General features: G+C 34.3%; 1 protein-coding gene across 1 annotated transcript in view; it reads right to left on the bottom strand.

Moving 5' to 3' along the window:
• CFAP54 (cilia and flagella associated protein 54) overlaps positions 1 to 19,882 on the bottom strand; it is a gene marked incomplete at its 5' end in the record, with an annotated part of 114,217 nt that overhangs the window by 20,090 nt on the left and 74,245 nt on the right. The window contains 11 exon segments of the mRNA XM_080349867.1: positions 647 to 832; positions 1,028 to 1,185; positions 2,101 to 2,239; positions 3,608 to 3,710; positions 8,656 to 8,825; positions 10,327 to 10,421; positions 10,756 to 10,972; positions 12,403 to 12,456; positions 14,568 to 14,690; positions 15,718 to 15,804; positions 18,016 to 18,198. Of these exon segments, the coding sequence (XP_080205993.1) occupies positions 647 to 832; positions 1,028 to 1,185; positions 2,101 to 2,239; positions 3,608 to 3,710; positions 8,656 to 8,825; positions 10,327 to 10,421; positions 10,756 to 10,972; positions 12,403 to 12,456; positions 14,568 to 14,690; positions 15,718 to 15,804; positions 18,016 to 18,198 (1,515 nt within the window).

Genomic DNA, 19,882 nt, shown 5'->3' on the forward strand with positions numbered 1-19,882 from the left:
GGAGTGCATAGCTAATTTTGGATCAACAAATATGTAAATGGTTTATTACTATACATTCCTCTCACAGATTTAATGTCTTTAATGTTTTTTATTGCCTATTTAAATTATTACCTGCAATGATTTCTTCATTCTGATTTTAACAATCTGTCAATCTAAAACATCATAAACAATATGCTACTTTATATAAATTTTCTAATTCAAATTATTCTACATTAAGATTAAAAGCTAAATTCTTAAAAATGGATGCTCAATAGTTAGGAATTTGATGAGAAAAACAACCTCCCTGAGCTTCTGAGTACAAACATACCCCTCAGTTCAAATGGGAAAAGTGAGTGCTCCACATCTCTTTAAAAGTCAGACTACATCTTTTAATTTTCACATATGAATGTATATTTTGCAAGTATTCGATATTTTTAAACTGTAGGAAAACAACAGACTACATACATGAGGATGCGTGATGACTAAGTATAAATAAGTTTGGTAAAATGAATTACTTCTTCACACTATATAATCTAGGGAAAACAGAAGAGATCAATTAATAAGAATAGTCTTTTTTAATAAATTGTTAAAATAACTTCCAGAAGAGATTAATTAAGATTGCAGGAAGGATTTGCAAATGCTGTGTAAATCAGCAACATATACTCACTGCTTCAATTGTAAGCTCATGTGCCGAAACTAGTAAGTTTAATGGTTCTGCTGTAGAAGAGCAATGTTCAGTATCCTCTACTGTTTGCAGTGTTAGGATGTCTGCCAGCATGAGCATACTTCTCACTAGAGTCAAAGAAGCCGGAGGGGAAATAAATGTATCTTCTTGAAGTAAACTGATGATATTCTGTTTGGACACAGACAACATAAACCAAAGTAGTTACTACTTTTGCTGTCTATTTATGAGGACAAATCACACAAATGGAGAAAAAATCTATTTTAGAAGCACTATTTCAAGCTTATTTAATGCTGGCATCAGCTGTTCTGACTACATGAAAAATGCATCAACAAAAAGCGAACAGTTTCTCCTTTGTGCTCAAACCTGCAAAAGAAGTTTAATGCCTGCCACGGGACGTTTTTCTTGCAGGTCAAGAATAGCAGCTTGCACCATCATTTCAGCCTGAGTCTCAATATCACCAAATGCTTCTGCCTCTAGTATTACTTCTTTTATCACATTTCTGTGCTCAGCCACATCATTCTCTAAAAGAAGAGCACACATGAATAGTAAAAACACAATAGAAAAGACTTTACAGAATCTTCTAGCATTCTTGAGAAGTCACTTCCACGCTAAAATGTTACAGAAAATCTGACATTGTAGATTCCACATTTAACATTTCATTGATTTTGTGCTGAATTTATTCTCAAAAGAAAGAAAAACTACTTAGTTTTTAAACTGTGCTTGGTTTACGTTCATCCAAATATATTCCTATACGTAAGCCACCAGCATAAAAACATATTCTACGTGTTCAAAAATCTGATCTTAATTATCATTCCAAAATAGTAACAGCCTTCACAGGACATCCAGGAGAGACTAAATAAGAGTTTGGCTACAGATGTAGACTGAGATTTTGGTATTCAACTGAGCTTCAGAGTTTATACTGGCTTCATAGTATTCAGGAATGAAAAACGTAGTATTCATAATCAAACTGTAATAAGTGTATTTTGTAGTATCTCATGTATTTCTTTTTTTTAAAGAATCTGGAAAAAAATTTAGAAGATATACAGAAAAAATTCATGTATTGTAGATATAAAAAATGGAAAAAACCCCCACTTTTGAGACTTTTAAAACTAGAGGTATATAGCAAGAATGTTTTTTTTTTTAAAAAGAAGCATACTTATTTAACTTAATTAGACTAGAACATGTGAAACTTTCCACACACAACTGGAATGTTCATTAAATGAACATTAATATAATGCTTTGTGTTTACATGCTATAGGGAGAGATTGTACTCAGAAATATCTTCTCCTTATTGCATTAAATGAATTTCATACAAATAATTACTAAGTGATAATACAGCCCCAGAATTAATGTTAATACTTTGTAATAAGAATTGTGTCTGAATAGGCTCATTTGCCCATTATACTCTAAAAGTCTAAGCCAAAAAAAGGCAATACCTTCCATGTCACCAACGCCCTGTATCTGTGTTACTAGTGCAGTCACTAACATTGTGCGACATCTTAGCCACAAATGCAAATTCATATGATCTTGTGCTGTTACACTGCGAAGCGGTTGAACATCTTCAACATGGGAGTCCTAATAATTGCCAAGAGCAAGAGAAATGTCACTTTGAGTCAACTAGTTTACTACAAACACAGCAACAGGGCAGCATCTGTCTAAAATAAATCAAATTAATACAAATATATTACAAATAATGACAAAAATATAACCATAAGTTTATCTGAAAGGAAGAGATATATTTTTTAATAACGGACCCATTTATTATTTACCTTTTAATCTATAGAAAAAAAAGAATTGTAACAAATGTAAATTAAACAAGCTGCTATGGGAGAGTCCATACATATATCCATTTACTATATGTGTCATGCAGAATAATTCTAACAGTTTGGCCTTTGTTCCTCTCAAACACAAACATTCCACAAAACTCTAAGGCACATAAAAGCCTAATTGTAGAGCAGGATCAATATCAAGTTCTTGTACCTCACTTGTGATTAGAAAGAATTTTTTTCATTCTTGATTTCTAGTTTTTAGTGTTTCTGGTGAGTGTTTGGGAGAATTCTCAGCTCAACTCCAGGTACCATCTTCACCTGTTATGTACAGTCTTTCTATTACTAAAATTCTACAGTCGATATTGCAAAGATTTGTTTCAGCAAGTAATAAATGGACATGGCACCACCTGTGTTTTACTTATAAAAAAATCATCATGAATGACTTGCATTGGTGTAAATGAGGAAAACAATTATGTAACTCAGTTAATGGCTATAGGGCAGTCCTATGAAAACATAGGAGCAATTCCTGAAAGACAGAAGGCCCTGATAACACAGACAGAGAAGAATTACACTGCATGCAAGCACATCCAGCTTTATTATGCATGTTACAAAACATGGCCTTGCTGCTCAATTGCTCTGTCCATGTGAGTCAGTTTGACTGACTGTGTTCTTGAGAGTGAATGTTTGGTGTATTAGCAATAGGGTTTGTATATTGGCTTTCATAGTACACGTCAGTGCCCCTCTGTGTTAGACAACAGAAGTCAGCTGGAATCTTGCTAGATTTGGAACACAGCAATGATGTGAACTGGTCTGTCTGGGTCTTTTAAAGCAGATGCTCTAAAGTAGGTTTTCAATCAAAAAACCTAAAATACGTTAACTGAATAATATGAGATTTTCACCTGATAACTTATTTTTCCGCTTCCTGTTTGCTTGTTTTTTTTAAACAAAGGAGATTTTCCATACTGGCATTTGAGACTATACAAGTAAGAACTGTAATTCCTAACCACATACAAATCAAAATTATTATAGACCTACTGGATATACTATAGGCAAGCAGATAACTGAAATATGTCATATATAATTTTCTCCTCAGGTTATTGTGGTCTAGTATTTTGAAAATCATTCAACACTTAATACAGGACTTCATATACTAAGAAGCAATAACCACACATACCAAACGTTTCCTGGCATTCTTTTTTTCTTGAAAAGGTGTCATTTCCATCCTAAGAATTTTGGCATTTTGTAGAATTCGAATTGCAGAGAAAGCCAAAGCGACACTGTCATATAGAACAATATCATTAAAAAATACTAACTATATTTGCCATTTTATGCTTTTATTATAATAGATACTTCATTTTTGACATCAGAGATGACTATAAGTGGTTACCATTTTTTGCTTCAGTAGAAAAAAAAATGTACTTGGAGTATATTCTGAATTTGTAGGCACTACATGAAAGTGGGAAAACAACAGTAAGAGAAAAAGTTTTGCCAGTAACAAAACCTGATAGTAATGGATACGTCATGATGTATCGTATTCTTTTGGAGCAATCAAAACACAACTCCACTATAACTTTTATTTACACATATTTGTCTTTGGGGATGGGCTTTCAGAAATTATCTGTAAAAGTACTAAAAAGTTCTGTATCTCATTCACAACTAGAGAGGTAAAAAAACACCTTCCTCCTTAAAGCCTTTCCAGACTATATGTTATTTCTTCTGCTAAATCCACATGACCAAATACTCACAGGATCTTAGTAAACAACATCAACCAAAAACTGAACCAGGTGCCATCACATTGAGTCTGCTGCCTCATTCCCCAATCATAAGTCCTCTTCTGAAGTTCACTCCAAACAGCATCAAGAAAGATATAGACACCATGAGGACAGGTGCAGCATTCAAACCCACATTTCAAAAAATGGTGAGTGGGGATCTCAAAATATTGACAGGTTTCTTAAAATTATGCTGCATTTTTAAAGCTTTCAGATACACTGTTCAATTTTCATGATGCTTATAAAAATGTGTCTATAACAGCAGACTTTGTGAATATAATTATTTTCATTATATGAAGACACTTGCAAAACCAACATAGTGAGATCTTTTCTACAATAGAATTTGTTGTCCAAAGAACGCACTATTCAACATTTTCTGAGAACTGCCAAAACCAATGTCTCATGTTATTAGTTTTCCATCTCTAATGGTACATTTTCCCCTAGATCTGTAAATCTCTGCTTTTCTACCTCTTCTCATTTTTGGTTGTTTTGTTTGTTTGGTTGCTCGGTTTGCTACTTTTTCGCTACCCACTGAAACATATTTTCATAATGATGCAAAAGGACCTGAGGGTATCCTCAGCTCAACTAGCTCGCCTCTTAAAGATATTTCAGCATGTTAATTGTTAAAAATGGATAACCAAAATTCTCATCTATGCTGTCATTCTACATAGAGTCTCTTTAAACAGAGACTGGCTGCTATGCAGCATAAGGAAAAAAAAATAGATGAACACCTTAAGTCCTTTTTACACTGCCAGAACACTAGAAAGAGCTTTTAATGCAAGAGAGATTCAGGGCCTGTGTGAATTTACTGCTTTTGAGATGTTCTAGATTAATTGCTGTAAAGGCAAAATTTTTGATTCATGCACAAAGGAGTCCAAATAAGAGCTGCACTACTCGAAAATTACTAGCATTATTCTGCCAATATGTATCTAACCACAGGATGGATAACCTCCAGAGATGTAAAGTCTTCCTGTCATTTCAGATTCTATCCTGTTTGCTGGTTTTCTGATGCAGACCTAGATGGATTACACCAATTCAGCACAAATAGACCCCAAAGTAACAGTGAGAACCAAAGCAGTTAATATCTTGCCTTTCAGCTCTCAGAATTCAATCCTTATGAATCTCCTTCATCATCCCTTTACCTCAGTTTTATTCAAAAAAAATGAAACCAGAATAAATCAGTGTTGAATTTGATGATAACCTTCTCTCTAACAATGGAAAAGACAAAACAGAATTTGCTTATAAAAGCAAAACAGACAGTAATGATAAGGCAATGAAATATCACACCTGTTTTTTTTTTTTATTAAGAAGAGTTTTCCCCTGAAACCAGGCATCAAAGTTAAAATTGCAGCAAAACCTGACATTTTTCAAAACATTGTTTTGAATGCTATGGCTATGGCTAACGTTTCTCAAATAAGCTGGAGAAGATGCAGCATCCAAAAGTATACACAGGCTTTTAAGAAATATTAACCTAATTTCCAAAGCATCACTGACACCAGTTTATTGCCATCATCAATATTTAGCAATTCTGAAAATGAGGCCATTTTTACCTACGTGCTTACATATAAATTTAATGAGTAAAGTGTAGACCAGAAGGCCAAAGATTCATATACATATTGTTTTGAAGCAGTAATGCATTCACATAAGCAGAGAAGCACATACTTAGGTAAATTAGAAACCTCACATATTTAGAGGGGACACCATGTAAGTCCTCTCCTTGAGATCAGTGGAATTAGTTCTATACATAATCTTATTCTGACGCATACATTTTTTCCAAGACAGAGGCTGTAATGTAGAAGCTTCCCTTGATGAAATTTTTGTGACCCTCTTCCGCTGTCAACAAGAGTGATGTGTCTATATATTTCCCTTGACAAAATACACATCCTTTTATCAGCTGAATCGGAAAGTGACAAGATGATCAAAATAGGAAAGTACAGCTGACTATAACAATTTCACCACTAAGTCATTTTGCTAAAGGAAAAAAAAATGATGAATTTCTGTAATATCATGCAAAGTTTGATTTCTAGGCTGGCAGGCAGGAAACATTCAGCTGTCTGAAGGAATGTTTCATTTGTATCTGAGGCAGATATATCAGCACTTTGCATGGATGGCAGTGCAATAAAATTGTAATATAGGTCAAAAAAACCCAAACCCTTGTTTTCTTTGTTGGTGGGGTCTTTTTCTTGCTATCTGACCACTATCAATATATGATGCCTATTGAACACCCATTGAAAAACTGAGAGTTCCAAAAAATGATCCATAAAATGCTTGACATCCATTGGAGCCCTTGATATTCTAAAAAAGTTTCTTCAATCTGAGACAAGTTATAAACCAAGAGAGCAACTACTCTCTAGGATACACCTGCATGTCAAAAACAAGGGTCCTGCAGTGAAAATGGCTTGCATACTGAAAACAGTTTTGCAAGGTAGAAAGTTTTGGTCAGAACTCTACTAATACAGGTTTTATGAAGCCCAGTAATAAGTAAAACTGAGCTTATGCACAGGATATTTCATAAGTCTGTGCACTGGTCCTTAGTTACTAATAAGATAATTTTATAAAATCCACATGGCACTTAAAAGCACAAGGAGGTCACTGTCCAGTGATGTGTTGTTTTCTCTTTGACAAATTTTTGGTAAATTAATCAAATTCAAAAGTCATTGAAATAGATCAGTATTTCATTATGAGAACTGTCCACGAATAGCCTGCAAGTTTTTACTTCCCATCTTCGCTAATGACACTACTACTAAATTATTACAATCCTAGTATCTGAACTTTTGGGAAACTTCTATTTTTTTAAAAAAAAAACATAAACAAACCCAGGTGAAAGACCATACTCAGTACTTCTACTGTTTTCCATTCAGTTGTCTATACAACATTGTAAAGCTACTGTCCTTGTTATTTGTATTCTTTCTATTGCTGTACCATAGAAGTTAAAAAGGAATTGTGCTATTTAAGGCTACCTGGTTTGGAGGTTTGTTTATTCACCTAACACAGCTGGGAGAAGGAAGACATTTTGCCTTTGACATGGAAGAAAACATTTATTTTTTGTTAGTTGGGTAAAAAGAAAAAAAAAGCCAACAAACGTAAGACTGGTTTCTCTGTTGGCCACCTGAATCACCTACCATTTCATCAGTACAAGTGTCAGAGCAATCTTCACCAGTATTCCAACAATAAAAACATGTTGATTTTGCTTGGTGCGTACCATAATGTAAGATTTACTTTAATAATATAATTTTGGTGTGTTTAGTCAGGCTAGGCCTGACAAAAGTTACAAATATTGATTACATTCTACCTAATCGCAATATACACGGTATTTCAAAAAGATAGACCCAATTTCAAAGCAGTATATTTCATGATGGCAACATGTTAAAATAACACAAAAACTTACAGTAATCATTTGGAACTCTATGCCCTGACCTTTCAAGTGGTAAGAGTTTCATTCATGAGCAGTTTGTGATTGAAGAGATACAGTGATTTCAAATTGAGTCCATCTTTTTGAAACAAACCGTACTGACAAGTGACAGTGCTACACCTTTATATGCTGCATCTCTAGTTAACAGTTTGTAGCCTCAAAAATTTTTCAACCTAATAAAAAATTAGATAAAAACAGCTTGACACTAATAAAAATGATTATTTTTAAACTATTATCCTTCTTATACAAATTAATTTTAAATTACAAGTAAACATATGAATCCTCCTAGCTAAAAGATCAAAACAATGTTCAGAATTTAGCATCTCCATGCCCCATATATTCAAAGAACAGCACAACCATAATTTCATTAAGTTCTCCAAAACAAATTGGAACCTCAAAATAATCACAGAATTTCAAAATTATAAATTGGGAAAATACCTGGCAGATCATGTAAATACAACAGTATTTTACACACTATCACTATCAATATAACGAATTCCTGTTAAAATATAGTCTGATATGTTAAAGGTTACATCAATGCTTTATAATAAAATTAATTTTAAAATATACTTTCTACATTTTCATTTGACAGCAATAAGTACATCAAGAGGAAATGTTCTTTTGGGACAGTAACAGAGGATATTCTAGAACTAAGTGGAATTCAGTAGTTCACAGATAACATTAGTGCTCTGCTGTACACTTTAAAATTATAAAAAATGTGGGTCCTAATATATCCAGACTTTTACTTTAACAAAAACAATGAACATTGCAGCTTTTTCATTGATTTTGTATAACAATGTGTCACAAAAACACCCCACAGATAAATCATAGACCAATAACTGATGATCTTTTAAAAAGTAAAATAAAGCAATAATGAAAACTGAAATTCCAGGTATACTAGTGGGGTTGTTATGGCTGGTTACTAAGGTTTAGAATATTAATGTAGACATAAAGGATTCAAAGAAAAAAATTGCTTTATTGTTTTTTTAATCTCCTGTAGTCAAGACTGTGCAACATAAGGTTGTTTGTAATATTATTTACCTGAAAGCTGCATGATGCCTTTGCTGAGAAATAGCAGCAAGCTGAAGTTTGGCCTCAACAAGAGTCTCTAAATCTTCAGCAGAACACAGAGATGTCTCCCCATTATATTTATCCTGTATGTTCCGCACAAGATGGCTAAGACTTTCTTCAGCTTCTGTCAATAAAATCCCCTAGAAAAGAACACAACATTGTATGATTTAAAAAATAATGAAAGAAATAATAAATTTCTTTAAAAGTGTTTTATTTTGTTACAGCCTACTATCACTGCATCCTAAAATAAACAAATTTGAATAGTGTCTTTTCCATAAATAGCAGGTGGGGTGTACTTTGCTTTTTTCATGTTTACAGATTCAATTTGTTGAAAGTATCAACACCTGAACTGTGCCTGTCCTATTGCAATTTACACTTAACTACATATTTTATGGCTTAGCAATATCATTCAATAATTTTTCATTCCTATCTTTATCTTACAGCTATACTTGATAATTTTATACTGTACTTCTTACTGTTTAGTAATTTTAAACAATAAAATACAATATTATGGATATTGCAAGAAGTATTACATTCTTTTCTGCCTATACTTTGACAGATCCTTGAGAGCAGCATGTATCCTGAAAGTTCAAGTGTAATTTACAGTCTTTCTGTCAAACAAAGCTGTAAGAAGCTGTGAAAACCAAATCTGAAAGTCAATTTAAATAAAATCTCAATCCCATAGCTTTCAGAATTCAAAAATAATTCAAATGTTTGTATCATCCAATATCCTTTTTTGACCAGTTTCCTCAATGAATTTTGAGGTCTCCTTTAAAAAAAATAAAAATAAAAATAAAAATAGAATGGGTAAAGAAAAATCAAAAGGATAATAAATATATTATGCCTCTTAAACAAGCCCCATTCAAATTAATTTAACAATTCAATTTAATCATTTTCAAGATGCTGTTTTCAAGTTATTTTCAAGCTATACCAAAACTTTCAAGTTTCTACTGTGTGGAATATACCAATTGCCATATAAAATCATCCTCCATTTCTCCAGATGTATTTTGAACATTACTTTGTTTGTAATGGCCAAAAGTAGATCCTTCCAAAACGGAAGACCCTTCTGAAAGACGAATATGTCAGCCCTCAATTTTGGTATTTTTGTAATGTGAAACTGCCAAGCGTGAAGTTTACAATTAAACAATAGAGAAAAACAAAACAAAACAAAACACCAAACCACCACTAAAACTAAAACCAACCCAACAAAAAAAGAAACCCCTGCAAACAAAGAAGCCAATAAGCTGTGGTATGTTTTTGCCAAAAGAAAGTATCAGAAAGAGCAACATGAAAAAAAAGAGTCATTTCACATATGGTAGAGAATGGTTTTCCATTCTTTGTAGAGCATACTACCCCATCAAAGAGTCTCTGACACGTTCGACAGGTTCTGCCTCTGAAAGGAGAAAATTTTATCCTTGAAATCCAATTCTGTCTTTACCCTTGTTGCTGCAACAGTCATACTGAGATCTGATTGTGACAATATTTCCCATGGACATTTATTAGGCATAAACTAAATGGTTTGAAAAACTGCACCGAACCACCAAAGCTTCATGTATAGCTAGTAAGATGCCATACTTCCATTGTAATTTCTATTACAATTAAAGCATTAACAATGTTTTTGGAACAATCTGCAGCAATTACCTTCAGCATGGCCATATTTAATTCATCTTTACAGCCAACAAGCTGCACCATTGTGCCTCTCTGTCCTTGTTGTCTTGAATCCTTACCAGCATCAGCTGTCAAAAACATTTAAAATAACATTTCAGATAACAGAAGCAGAACCAAAGCATTCTCAGTAACTTGAAGAATATGCCCCTTTTTCTCTATTTATTGGGACTTTCAATATCAAAATAAGTCAGGAACAGTTGAATATAGTTCTAATAATACTAGACACATTGGCTAAAAAAAACTTGAAAAGTCTTAATATTGACTATTTCAATAATGACTTATTTTTCCAGCAACATTTAGTGGGAATATGATTTATAATATGACAGTGTTATATATGCAGTTAAAACTATGCTTGAAACAAGTTGCAGAATAAACACACTTTTCCATCACCCTTATAATTACCTTTTACTTTTGAAGCTGTAATTCTGCTTGGCCCCTTCAAACTGTTGTTATCAACAGAATAGATGTGTTTTTCCACTTTTTCAGGTATATTATTTATCGTGGCAGAAAGGCAAATGATTAAATTCATTTTGGCTAAAGTTAATCTATTCATAATTTGTTGGTTGCACAGTGGTACCATTGTTGAAGACAGACTCTCATTAAATATGTCTTCCAGTACCTACAAGAAAGTTAACAATTGGGGCTATTTGAAATGATGTATTTAATTTTTTTCTTGTTCAAGGCATATTCTGCTTCTATTAATAATGTTTATCAACAATTAACATGAATAATATTATTAATACACTCTTAATTATCATGAATGAATTGCCGTTTTCCTTTCCAAACTTATTTCACACTTTAGTAGCATTTGTGTCAGCCTCAGTGATCAGTTTTCCAGTAGATGGTGCATCTGTGAAATTACAGCTATTATCTATGTGAGTTTCATTCTGCATTGTTCATAGCACTCTTTGAGCTAAGGTGGTCACAAAAAAATAAGTAGGTAAATCTGTAGTTCAGAAATCTCAGCTCAAAGGAAAGTCTGTTGTCACAGTTCACCCTAACTAGAAAGATTAAGCAAGGAAAAAAAAATCCTGCATCAGACCATTCTAGTGTATTTCACTGAATCTTTTTGTTATTCATTGTATCACCCTTGTTTTATCTTGAGTTTAATATTCTCACTTTAGATTAATAAATTTAGAAGTTGAAAGGCTACAAAAGGCTTCACAGCTTTGCAAAATCATAAGGAGACCAATAAGGGCCCCATATAGACTGTGAAGTGTTCAAATCAAAAGCTCAAGATAAAGCACAACTTCAAAATAAATCTGAAACTAGCGAGATCAAAAGCTGTCAAGATAGAGATCTCATTTATGTCTTCTAATATCAACTGTTGTAGGAAAAGCACAAGCTTACTGTAAACAAAACAGAGAAAAGTGGAGGAAAAAAGTGAGGTTTTTCTACTTTATCCGTTTGGTTTTTTTGGTACAGCTTCTTTTCCACATTCTGCTAACATTTACCCCTACTGGCTTAGAGGATCTGTGACAAAGCAAATGAAAGAAAATAATCAAAACTGAAAAACAAAAAAGAAGTCATTGATGAACATGTAATTTTAATAAAAATGAGAAATGACTGTTCATTAACTGGTTTACAGATTCAGCTTTTTGTTTTTGCCCAGAAACGGACTTCAACCTCAGTCTGAATTAGGACAAATCTATAAAGATAACTCTGACTGATAGAAATTATAACGTTAAATGACTGATGTTCTCAGTATTTTAGCAGGATAAACACCAGACCCTACATATAATGACAAAACCTGAATAATTCTACTGGTATGATTTGCACAAGCATATCCCAGATTTGTACATATTAAGTTTCACTTATTAATTTTTTCTGAAAAATTGTGATAATGGTACTTGCCTCTCCTTTGAGAGGTCAGCCATCATATTTCAAACTTAGGAAATGCTAAAACATTGAGAAGAGTATGTTTTCTATTTACTGGTTTTTACTAATAACAGTGTATTTTCTGAACCAAATAATCTCTTACTGATGGTAGAAAAATAAATATTTATGTCTAGCATAACATTTTTAGCTCTTTCAGACTTTTTTTTTTACCTGTAAATTTGTAACAGTCAGAAGAGATTTTGAAGAGTCAAATTTCTGTAAGGCCTGTAAAATGGACAAAAGCAAAAATAAGTAATGAGTTATAATATGAGCATAAAGTAAGTGAGTTAGCAGAGTCATAGACAAGTGTAGTGGATTTGTAACTATACTTTGAGGGGTCTAAAAATAACAATTACTTGGTTTCTATGGGCTTTACATTTCTGGACCATACCCTGAGACCCAGAACTATCCCTACACCTCCTACCCCATTCCCCAGGATTATGCAGCTTGAAGCAAGGGGAGAAATGGTATAAACCCACAAAAATCCTTTCCCAAACTCTAGGAGCTCTACAGACATCAACTGTCTTTATTGGTCAATTGCCTTTATGTTCTTTACATTTCTAAATCCCAAATATAACTTCAGACTTAGCACCTGCTTCCTCTGCAGTTCACCAGAGCACAGATCTGTGAATGGAACAAAAACAAGAACTACAGGTCAAGATGAACTTAAGACCTCAACCTGCTTGACGGCTCTAAAAACAACTATTTCTTGACTTATAGGTACTTCAGTTTTCTGAACCCTAACCCTAATTCTAGTCCTTGTTCAAAAACCCTTTACCTTTTCACCAGGAGATAAATCAGTCTACCGAGGGGAAGGAAAAGGCAGAGGTAAAGGTCATTTCCAGCATTTGTCAAAACTGAGAGCTCTACACACAACTGTCAATTGGGTTCTATGTGGGTTTTATTAACTTTTTTATTAACTCTCTACTCCAGATGTAGCTCTCTATCATGTCTGTCATTCCCTGGAACATGGGTCATTCTTATTCTGAGAGCTGTGCAAAAGTTCAGCAAGGATTTAGCTTCTACATGCATCACACCGTAACCAGAGACCTAATGCTGAACCTTCTCTGCCCTTCACCTGAACATTCACCTGTGAACCCAGTCAGAAAAGGACAAGTGACAAATCAATCAGATTTCATCTGAACTCTTATGAGCTCTTCAGACCATATACCAATAAAGGAAAGGACTTAAAGATGCATTTTAACCTGACTAGCATCAGTAAGAAGTAAACACATCCCTGACTGTAGCCATGAACAGGGAAGCTTGGCAGAACCAGATCCAGTGGGGATGCTGATAACTCCTTATGGCTCAGCTGAGTGAGAATGTAAGATAGCTTGTGCACTGAGGAAAATCACTAGATTTCAGTTTCTTATCTTCTCATGCAGTTAGTACAAAAGTATCATTGACAAATTAAAAAGGTCAGCTTTTTGATAAATGTTTTAATTTTACTTTTTATTAAGTTCATGTTTCATGAACTTCAGGTACAACAAAAAAGGCCAGTTCAATTGTTAACAGCTTCATAACCTTGTAGCACATCAGTGATCAAGGTAAGATCCCTACCTGGCTTTAGATATAGACAAAATCAAAGAGACTGACCTGGAGTGACATGATTGTCAAGGCTCTGAGGGCACCACTAGCTCTTACTACCCAGCATCTCCCAGGGCTCCCCCACCCTGCCCACAGCCCAGGATCCCACGTCAACCCCCAGGGCCATCAGCCTCTGCCCCAGCAATGCCACAGCAGGGTCAGTCTCCCCACAGCCCTGCTATGGGTCTTCTAAGTCAGGGCCACCCATGGGCTCACATCCCGTCCCAGCCTTGGCCAGACCCCACGGCCCTGTGTGGCCATCCTGGGGCTGTGTCTGAGCCTGGTTCTCCTCACCAGGTGTGATCCTGACCCCCACCTGCAGGCTGACGTCCTGGCCTATTCTGAGCCTGTCCCCAGCCCTACAGAGGTGACCGACGCCCTGGGCTGGGGCCTGCCCCGCCTGCCCCCCAGGTGCCCTGCTCCTGGCTGGCAAGGTGGAGATTTTGCCATCAATGGGGTGAAAACTCTATCCATATTTTTTATGTCTACACATGAAATCACACACTATTTTTTCAACAGTGCCATCTACATTACTGTATAAAACAAACAGCTCGTATGTTTCAAAATTTACGTTTGTTCCTCCTGTTCTGTGAGACAAAGTAATGTCATTCAATTTCTACTCTTTGACCTACCTATTGAAAGAAAGGATTTTTTTAGGAATGTGTAATCACTTGCAGATATGGAGTATGTAAAATTTCATGAAGAAAATTGAGTGTTATAGTTCAATGTTATACTTTACTGGTGTTTACCTTTGTTTGTTCAATTTTTCTGTATCCTGCAGGTATTTTCCATGGAATTCTCTCTCCACAATTAAGCGAAGACAGTTCATTAAAGGCCTCAGTAAAAAATCCTATATCTGTAAGTACTTTAATCTGTGAAAAATAACAGAGCCTTTGATTTAAATGCTGTTCAACTATTCCTTTTGCTCAAAATAAAATGCATTCAAAGGTGATTTTCAAGCAGATTTGGCTACTGGAATAGGACACTGATGGAGAATGTTCTTCAATGAAAATAAATCTTTTACGTTTTTTAATAAACAAGTGAAATCTCAAAAATGGGTCTTTTAAAAACAAAAATGGGAAAAAAACACCACAAAAACCTACTCTTCAAAAACTTGTCCTGACAAAGGAAAATAATTCATTTGGTTAGAGCTTTGAGTATCAGTCCGATATCAGCCCCTTCTCAAAATCTGTTTCATGGACTTTACTCATCTTAGTCTTGTAGTATTCAGCTACTCTCCCTAACCTCTAGTAGCATTTCCTAAAACACCTAAAATCAATAATACTTTGACTCTTACTAGAAGTTAGATTAATTTTTTTTTAAAAAAAGGCCTTAAAAAAATCCAAAACTAAACCAACAAGCAAACATTAGCGAAATGACAAAAATCTGTTCCCAGAATTTAGACAACCTTGTTCTACCATTATACTGATAACATATCCAGAAGTGAACATTAGGAACAAAAAATAATTTACATTTTGCACTTAAGAAAACATTTATAGGAATGCTGGAACAAGATAAAAAATACCAAGTAAAATTTTTGATCTAAGAGGGAAAATCTTATGATCATATCTTTAAGGAGAATGGTTGTTAAATGACGAGTAGAAAGAAATGATGGAAGTACTTAACAGTGTCTGTAGGACATTAACAATAAAATTGTATAAATAACCATACATCCTACTAAAATTGAGAATATGAATAATAATTGCATTTAGAAAGTACTCCTATTCTACAATCTGTTGTGCTACGAAACACTAAACAACAGGTGAACTTTAAAGCGTTACTTTTTGTAGTAGTGATATATGAAGAAATACTAAATTGACTGTATTTAACAAAGAAATGAAAAGTTTATTTGAAATATAATGTGATGTGATGTGATAAAAAGAAAGTTTATTTCATTACCTTGAAAATTCTTCCTTCAATACATTTAGCTGGTTCCTTACAAACCTCAGAAACCAGGTATTGATATAATGTCAACAATGGTAAAATCTGTAGGAAAATAATAGGTCATTTAGTTACAAATGTCATAAAGAGTACAATTATAGAAATGTACATTGCAATCATATATCACAAATATATAGATAATATAAGAGTACTGTTTTCACTGACATATATCACCAGTAGTTCTCCTGTGCTCGAAGAAGGATGAATGTATTAAAAAGTTCTTCAGGTGACTAAAGCTAACACCTTATGCTATCTTATGATTCACAATGTAAAAAGTGAAGCTTCCCCAGATTATTTTCTGTGTTCAAGGTGGGGCTTTTTACCATACCATTAGTGAGTAAACCTACTGGAAAGATGTTGATATAATGGATTCCTAAAACTGTCTGCATTTTGATGCCATAATTTTTTCAGCATAAGTAATAGAATAGTAGAATTCTGTAAGCTTTCTAAAATAACCACAATGAAGTCCTGCAACTGTCTAAGTGAAACTATATGAATTTTAAAACAAACAGGATGGTGATGAGGGTTATTGAGAAAATTATCTGAGTTAATTTCAAATTGAAATCTTTTGTAGCAGCAACTAACGAAAAAACATTTTAAAACTGAGTTCTAGTAAAGTATACAAACACTGTATTTATTATTATATAATATTTCAGAAAAAGCTGACTATTTCCTAACAGATGTATTTGTTTCTTGAAAATGAAAGAACTTCCAAAATTTAATCACTATTCAGCTCTTACATTTAAGGTTGGACTCGATGATCTTAAGGGTCTCTTCCAACCAAAATGATTCTATGATTCTAAAATGGCCCCAAGCTTGGAAAAAGCCAAAAGCATTGTTACTTCTTAGTCAAATGCACTTTTAGTTTTCATAAAGTAGCTTAATACTTCTGAATTTGGATTACAACTGCTTGAGGCAAATGTTTAACTTGACTCCCATACAGTTTCCAACTGATAGTTGAAGTAGTTCAACAAAATCAGTCTTTAAAGCCTTATTTTTAATAAAACTTGAATCTTGATGTATTTTCATTTAAGTGTCAAATCACCTTAGTGCCCACGATCCAAAATATTCCCACATATCAAGCATCCAGTGGAAATGAAGCTCTCATCCTGCTGAAACTGCAATTGCTTTGACCATGATCTATGACCTGGATCTATATTCTGCTAGTACAAGTGCAGAAAGAATCAAAAATGTGCATGGCCATGTGAAGCAAGCAGTCAAATTAAGTGTCCCTGCCTCCAGGTAACTGTCTGCTCCTTGATCTCACTTGATCTCCCATAGTGAGGGCAGTTAGACAAAGCTTAATTACAAAGTGAACGTCGGTAAAGCAGGATGGGAAGAAGCAACAACAGGGGGTTTGACAGATACTTAGCCTGAAGTTCGAGAAGAAATCAATCCAACAAATGGCTTGCTGACAAAAAAGGGGTAACTTCTTGCTGCCTCCTCCTCTCTAACTCCTCTTCCATCTCTACCCCCTAACCTTTTCTTATTCCCCTCCCACACGATCTTTTCCCCTCCCTTCCACTGTCTCTGCCACTTGCAGTACCTTTCCATAAGCAGATTCAACTCATTAAAGCTGGAAAAAAATATCTACTTTTTTGCTGGGGAGTTTTCTGTCATGCTGAGAGTTGATTTATAGAGGCATATGAGAATCGCCTGACAGGAAAATTTGTTAGAGCATATAGAACCAAACAGGAACAGAGGCAGAGCTGCAACTTTTTCAGTACTAGTAATCAATTCAATCTATTTATTCCAATGTACAGCACTGCACCTTTGAGAGAAGCTGCATTAAAGGGAAAATAGTCAGTCATTAAATGGAGAAAATAAGCACATGATCAACATAAGAAGGAAGCTGTAAAAACACTCCATATGGAGGAATAATAGAACATGAGGAGAAAGGCGGAAGGGACTTTTATTTACTGAATGTGAAAGTAAAATTATTGAAAGCATTCTGGACATACTGTATTTAAAGTAAATCTCAGTACAGTGTATGTCAAACTTTATATACTAGGAAATTTCCTCTAAAATGCCTAAGCTAACTGGACAGCATATTGTCATCTTCCTGAATGAACACATACCCTGTATATTCTGAAACTTGTAGGCAGTAAGCTACACCATGCCTCTCTCTCAGTGCCACAGAACCTAACTATACAGGTATTTTGCTAGAGCTTCTGTGGTATCACATAAGTACACCAAAACAAAAAAATAAGACCTGACGTCTTAAAATTAATTTCCAGAGTATAAAAAAATACTTACTATTAAATTTTGTTTTGTACAATGTAGTTCGAACATAAGGAAATTCAGACTTGCAACCACTGTAGAGATATCAGCTCTGAAGTGATCAGAGAACAAGTCAATACCGGGAACGAGCATATTTGTTTCATATTGTGCAAAGTCACAGTCAGATGTCGGATGTGGAAGAGAAGCTCTAAACAGGGTCTGAAAGTAAAAATAATGAACTACTTGTGAAAAGCTGTATAGGCATTAGTGAAACACTATAAAACTCCTACCCTTGAGACTCATAAATTACTTCAGAAATGAAACTTAGTATCTTAAGTATCCAGCTGCTTCCAAACAAAACCTTGAAAAATCTTTTTAGACAAAAATGCTTAATCTGTGAACTTGATGGACATAAAAAAGCAGGCTGTGATTAGTCTAAGGACAGTATTTCATAGAACAAGCAAAAGACAAAAACTAATCTAGGTGGAGGAAAATAATCATGAAAGATTCCTCAGCAGGTAATGAAAAGTCTTCCTGAAGAGCCAATGGTATTTCTTTCAGATTCCAAGTCAAAGCATTCCAAATAAATCTCTGTGCTGCAGAAAAACTAATAAATCACAAGAGGTTCTCACAAAGACTTCTTAGATAAGTATTAGGATAAGCTTCTGATGAGCACACAGAAAGAACTTAATAATTTATAAAAATATCTCCATAATCAAGGAAAATGCATAGGAAAAATTTGTTGAGATGATTCTGAGGATGTGTTAAAACATTTCTTTACCAGTCCAAAAATGTTTCATGGAAAATGTCTTCCATCAGAAGAAGAATCTTTTTATTCTCTCCACAAGCAAAGAAAGCTAGTTTGATCTTACTTAGCCTTAAGTCCTTGCCCCATCATCACCTCAGCTGTCATTTCTGGGAGAGCTGCTGACTTTAGGGCCAATTCTAGCCTAGTTCCACCTTTAACAAGGTCAGCTACTGCAGCCTAAATCATAAAATGTAAAAGTGATGTGAACTTTAAGGAAGTAACTTAAACATTTCTCCTTTAAAAATGGGGGATTGCTAGCATTGTCTCTGATTGAAAAGTTCCTTCTCAGTTGTGTTTATCTTGTTCTAATTAGTGATGATATGCTAGAGAAATATATATTTACAAACTCAGATCTGAGATATTAACAAGCCTAAAGCCTGTACCAGAGGTGGAATTTAAATTAGGTTATAAGCCCTTTCTAAATCAAGGAACAAATTGTGGGCTTGAACTTCGCAAGGCGCGGTGACAGTAACATTATATTTTTCAAGACACTCACCCTGCAAGCTGCTCTTAGCCCAATTAATATCAGATCAACTTCAGTCAAGTCACAATTATTTCTACCATTATACAACTCCAACAAACGCTTACTACTATTTCTGTCAAAAGGAGGAATCAAAATCGTTCAGCTTTGTACCACCAGCAATTACAGTGCTAGAATCTAGTCAAAATTCTCCTTTACCTTTGTTTCTTCAACTTGTTTTCCTTGTGCAAAACTAAATGAGGTTTTAAAAGTAGCACAAGATGTTAGAAAGTGGCATTGGTTTGTTTTGGAACATGCCAGCTAACTTCCTGATGCCGCACTGGGATGAGTAAGCATTGATCCCAGTGCAGTATGACTGGCAGAATACTTACAGTTATTTTTCCTATATCACTTTCATCACTGGTATCTTAAAATTTCCTTTTAGAAATAAACTGAAACCCTTTTTTCCTCTATAGTTGGTGTCTGAAAGTTTGGAAACTTAATTTTAATGATCTTATTTTCTTTGTAAACGAAATGGAATTACTTTGACTATCCTCTAGTTTCAGAGTAAACTTCTTACAGAGCTGAGATTTTAGTATTACAAACCAATATCTTTCAATGCTAAAAAAGAATCA

Source organism: Nesoenas mayeri (assembly GCF_963082525.1).
Source record: "Nesoenas mayeri genome assembly, chromosome: 1".
In the NCBI taxonomy this organism is placed as follows: domain Eukaryota; kingdom Metazoa; phylum Chordata; class Aves; order Columbiformes; family Columbidae; genus Nesoenas; species Nesoenas mayeri.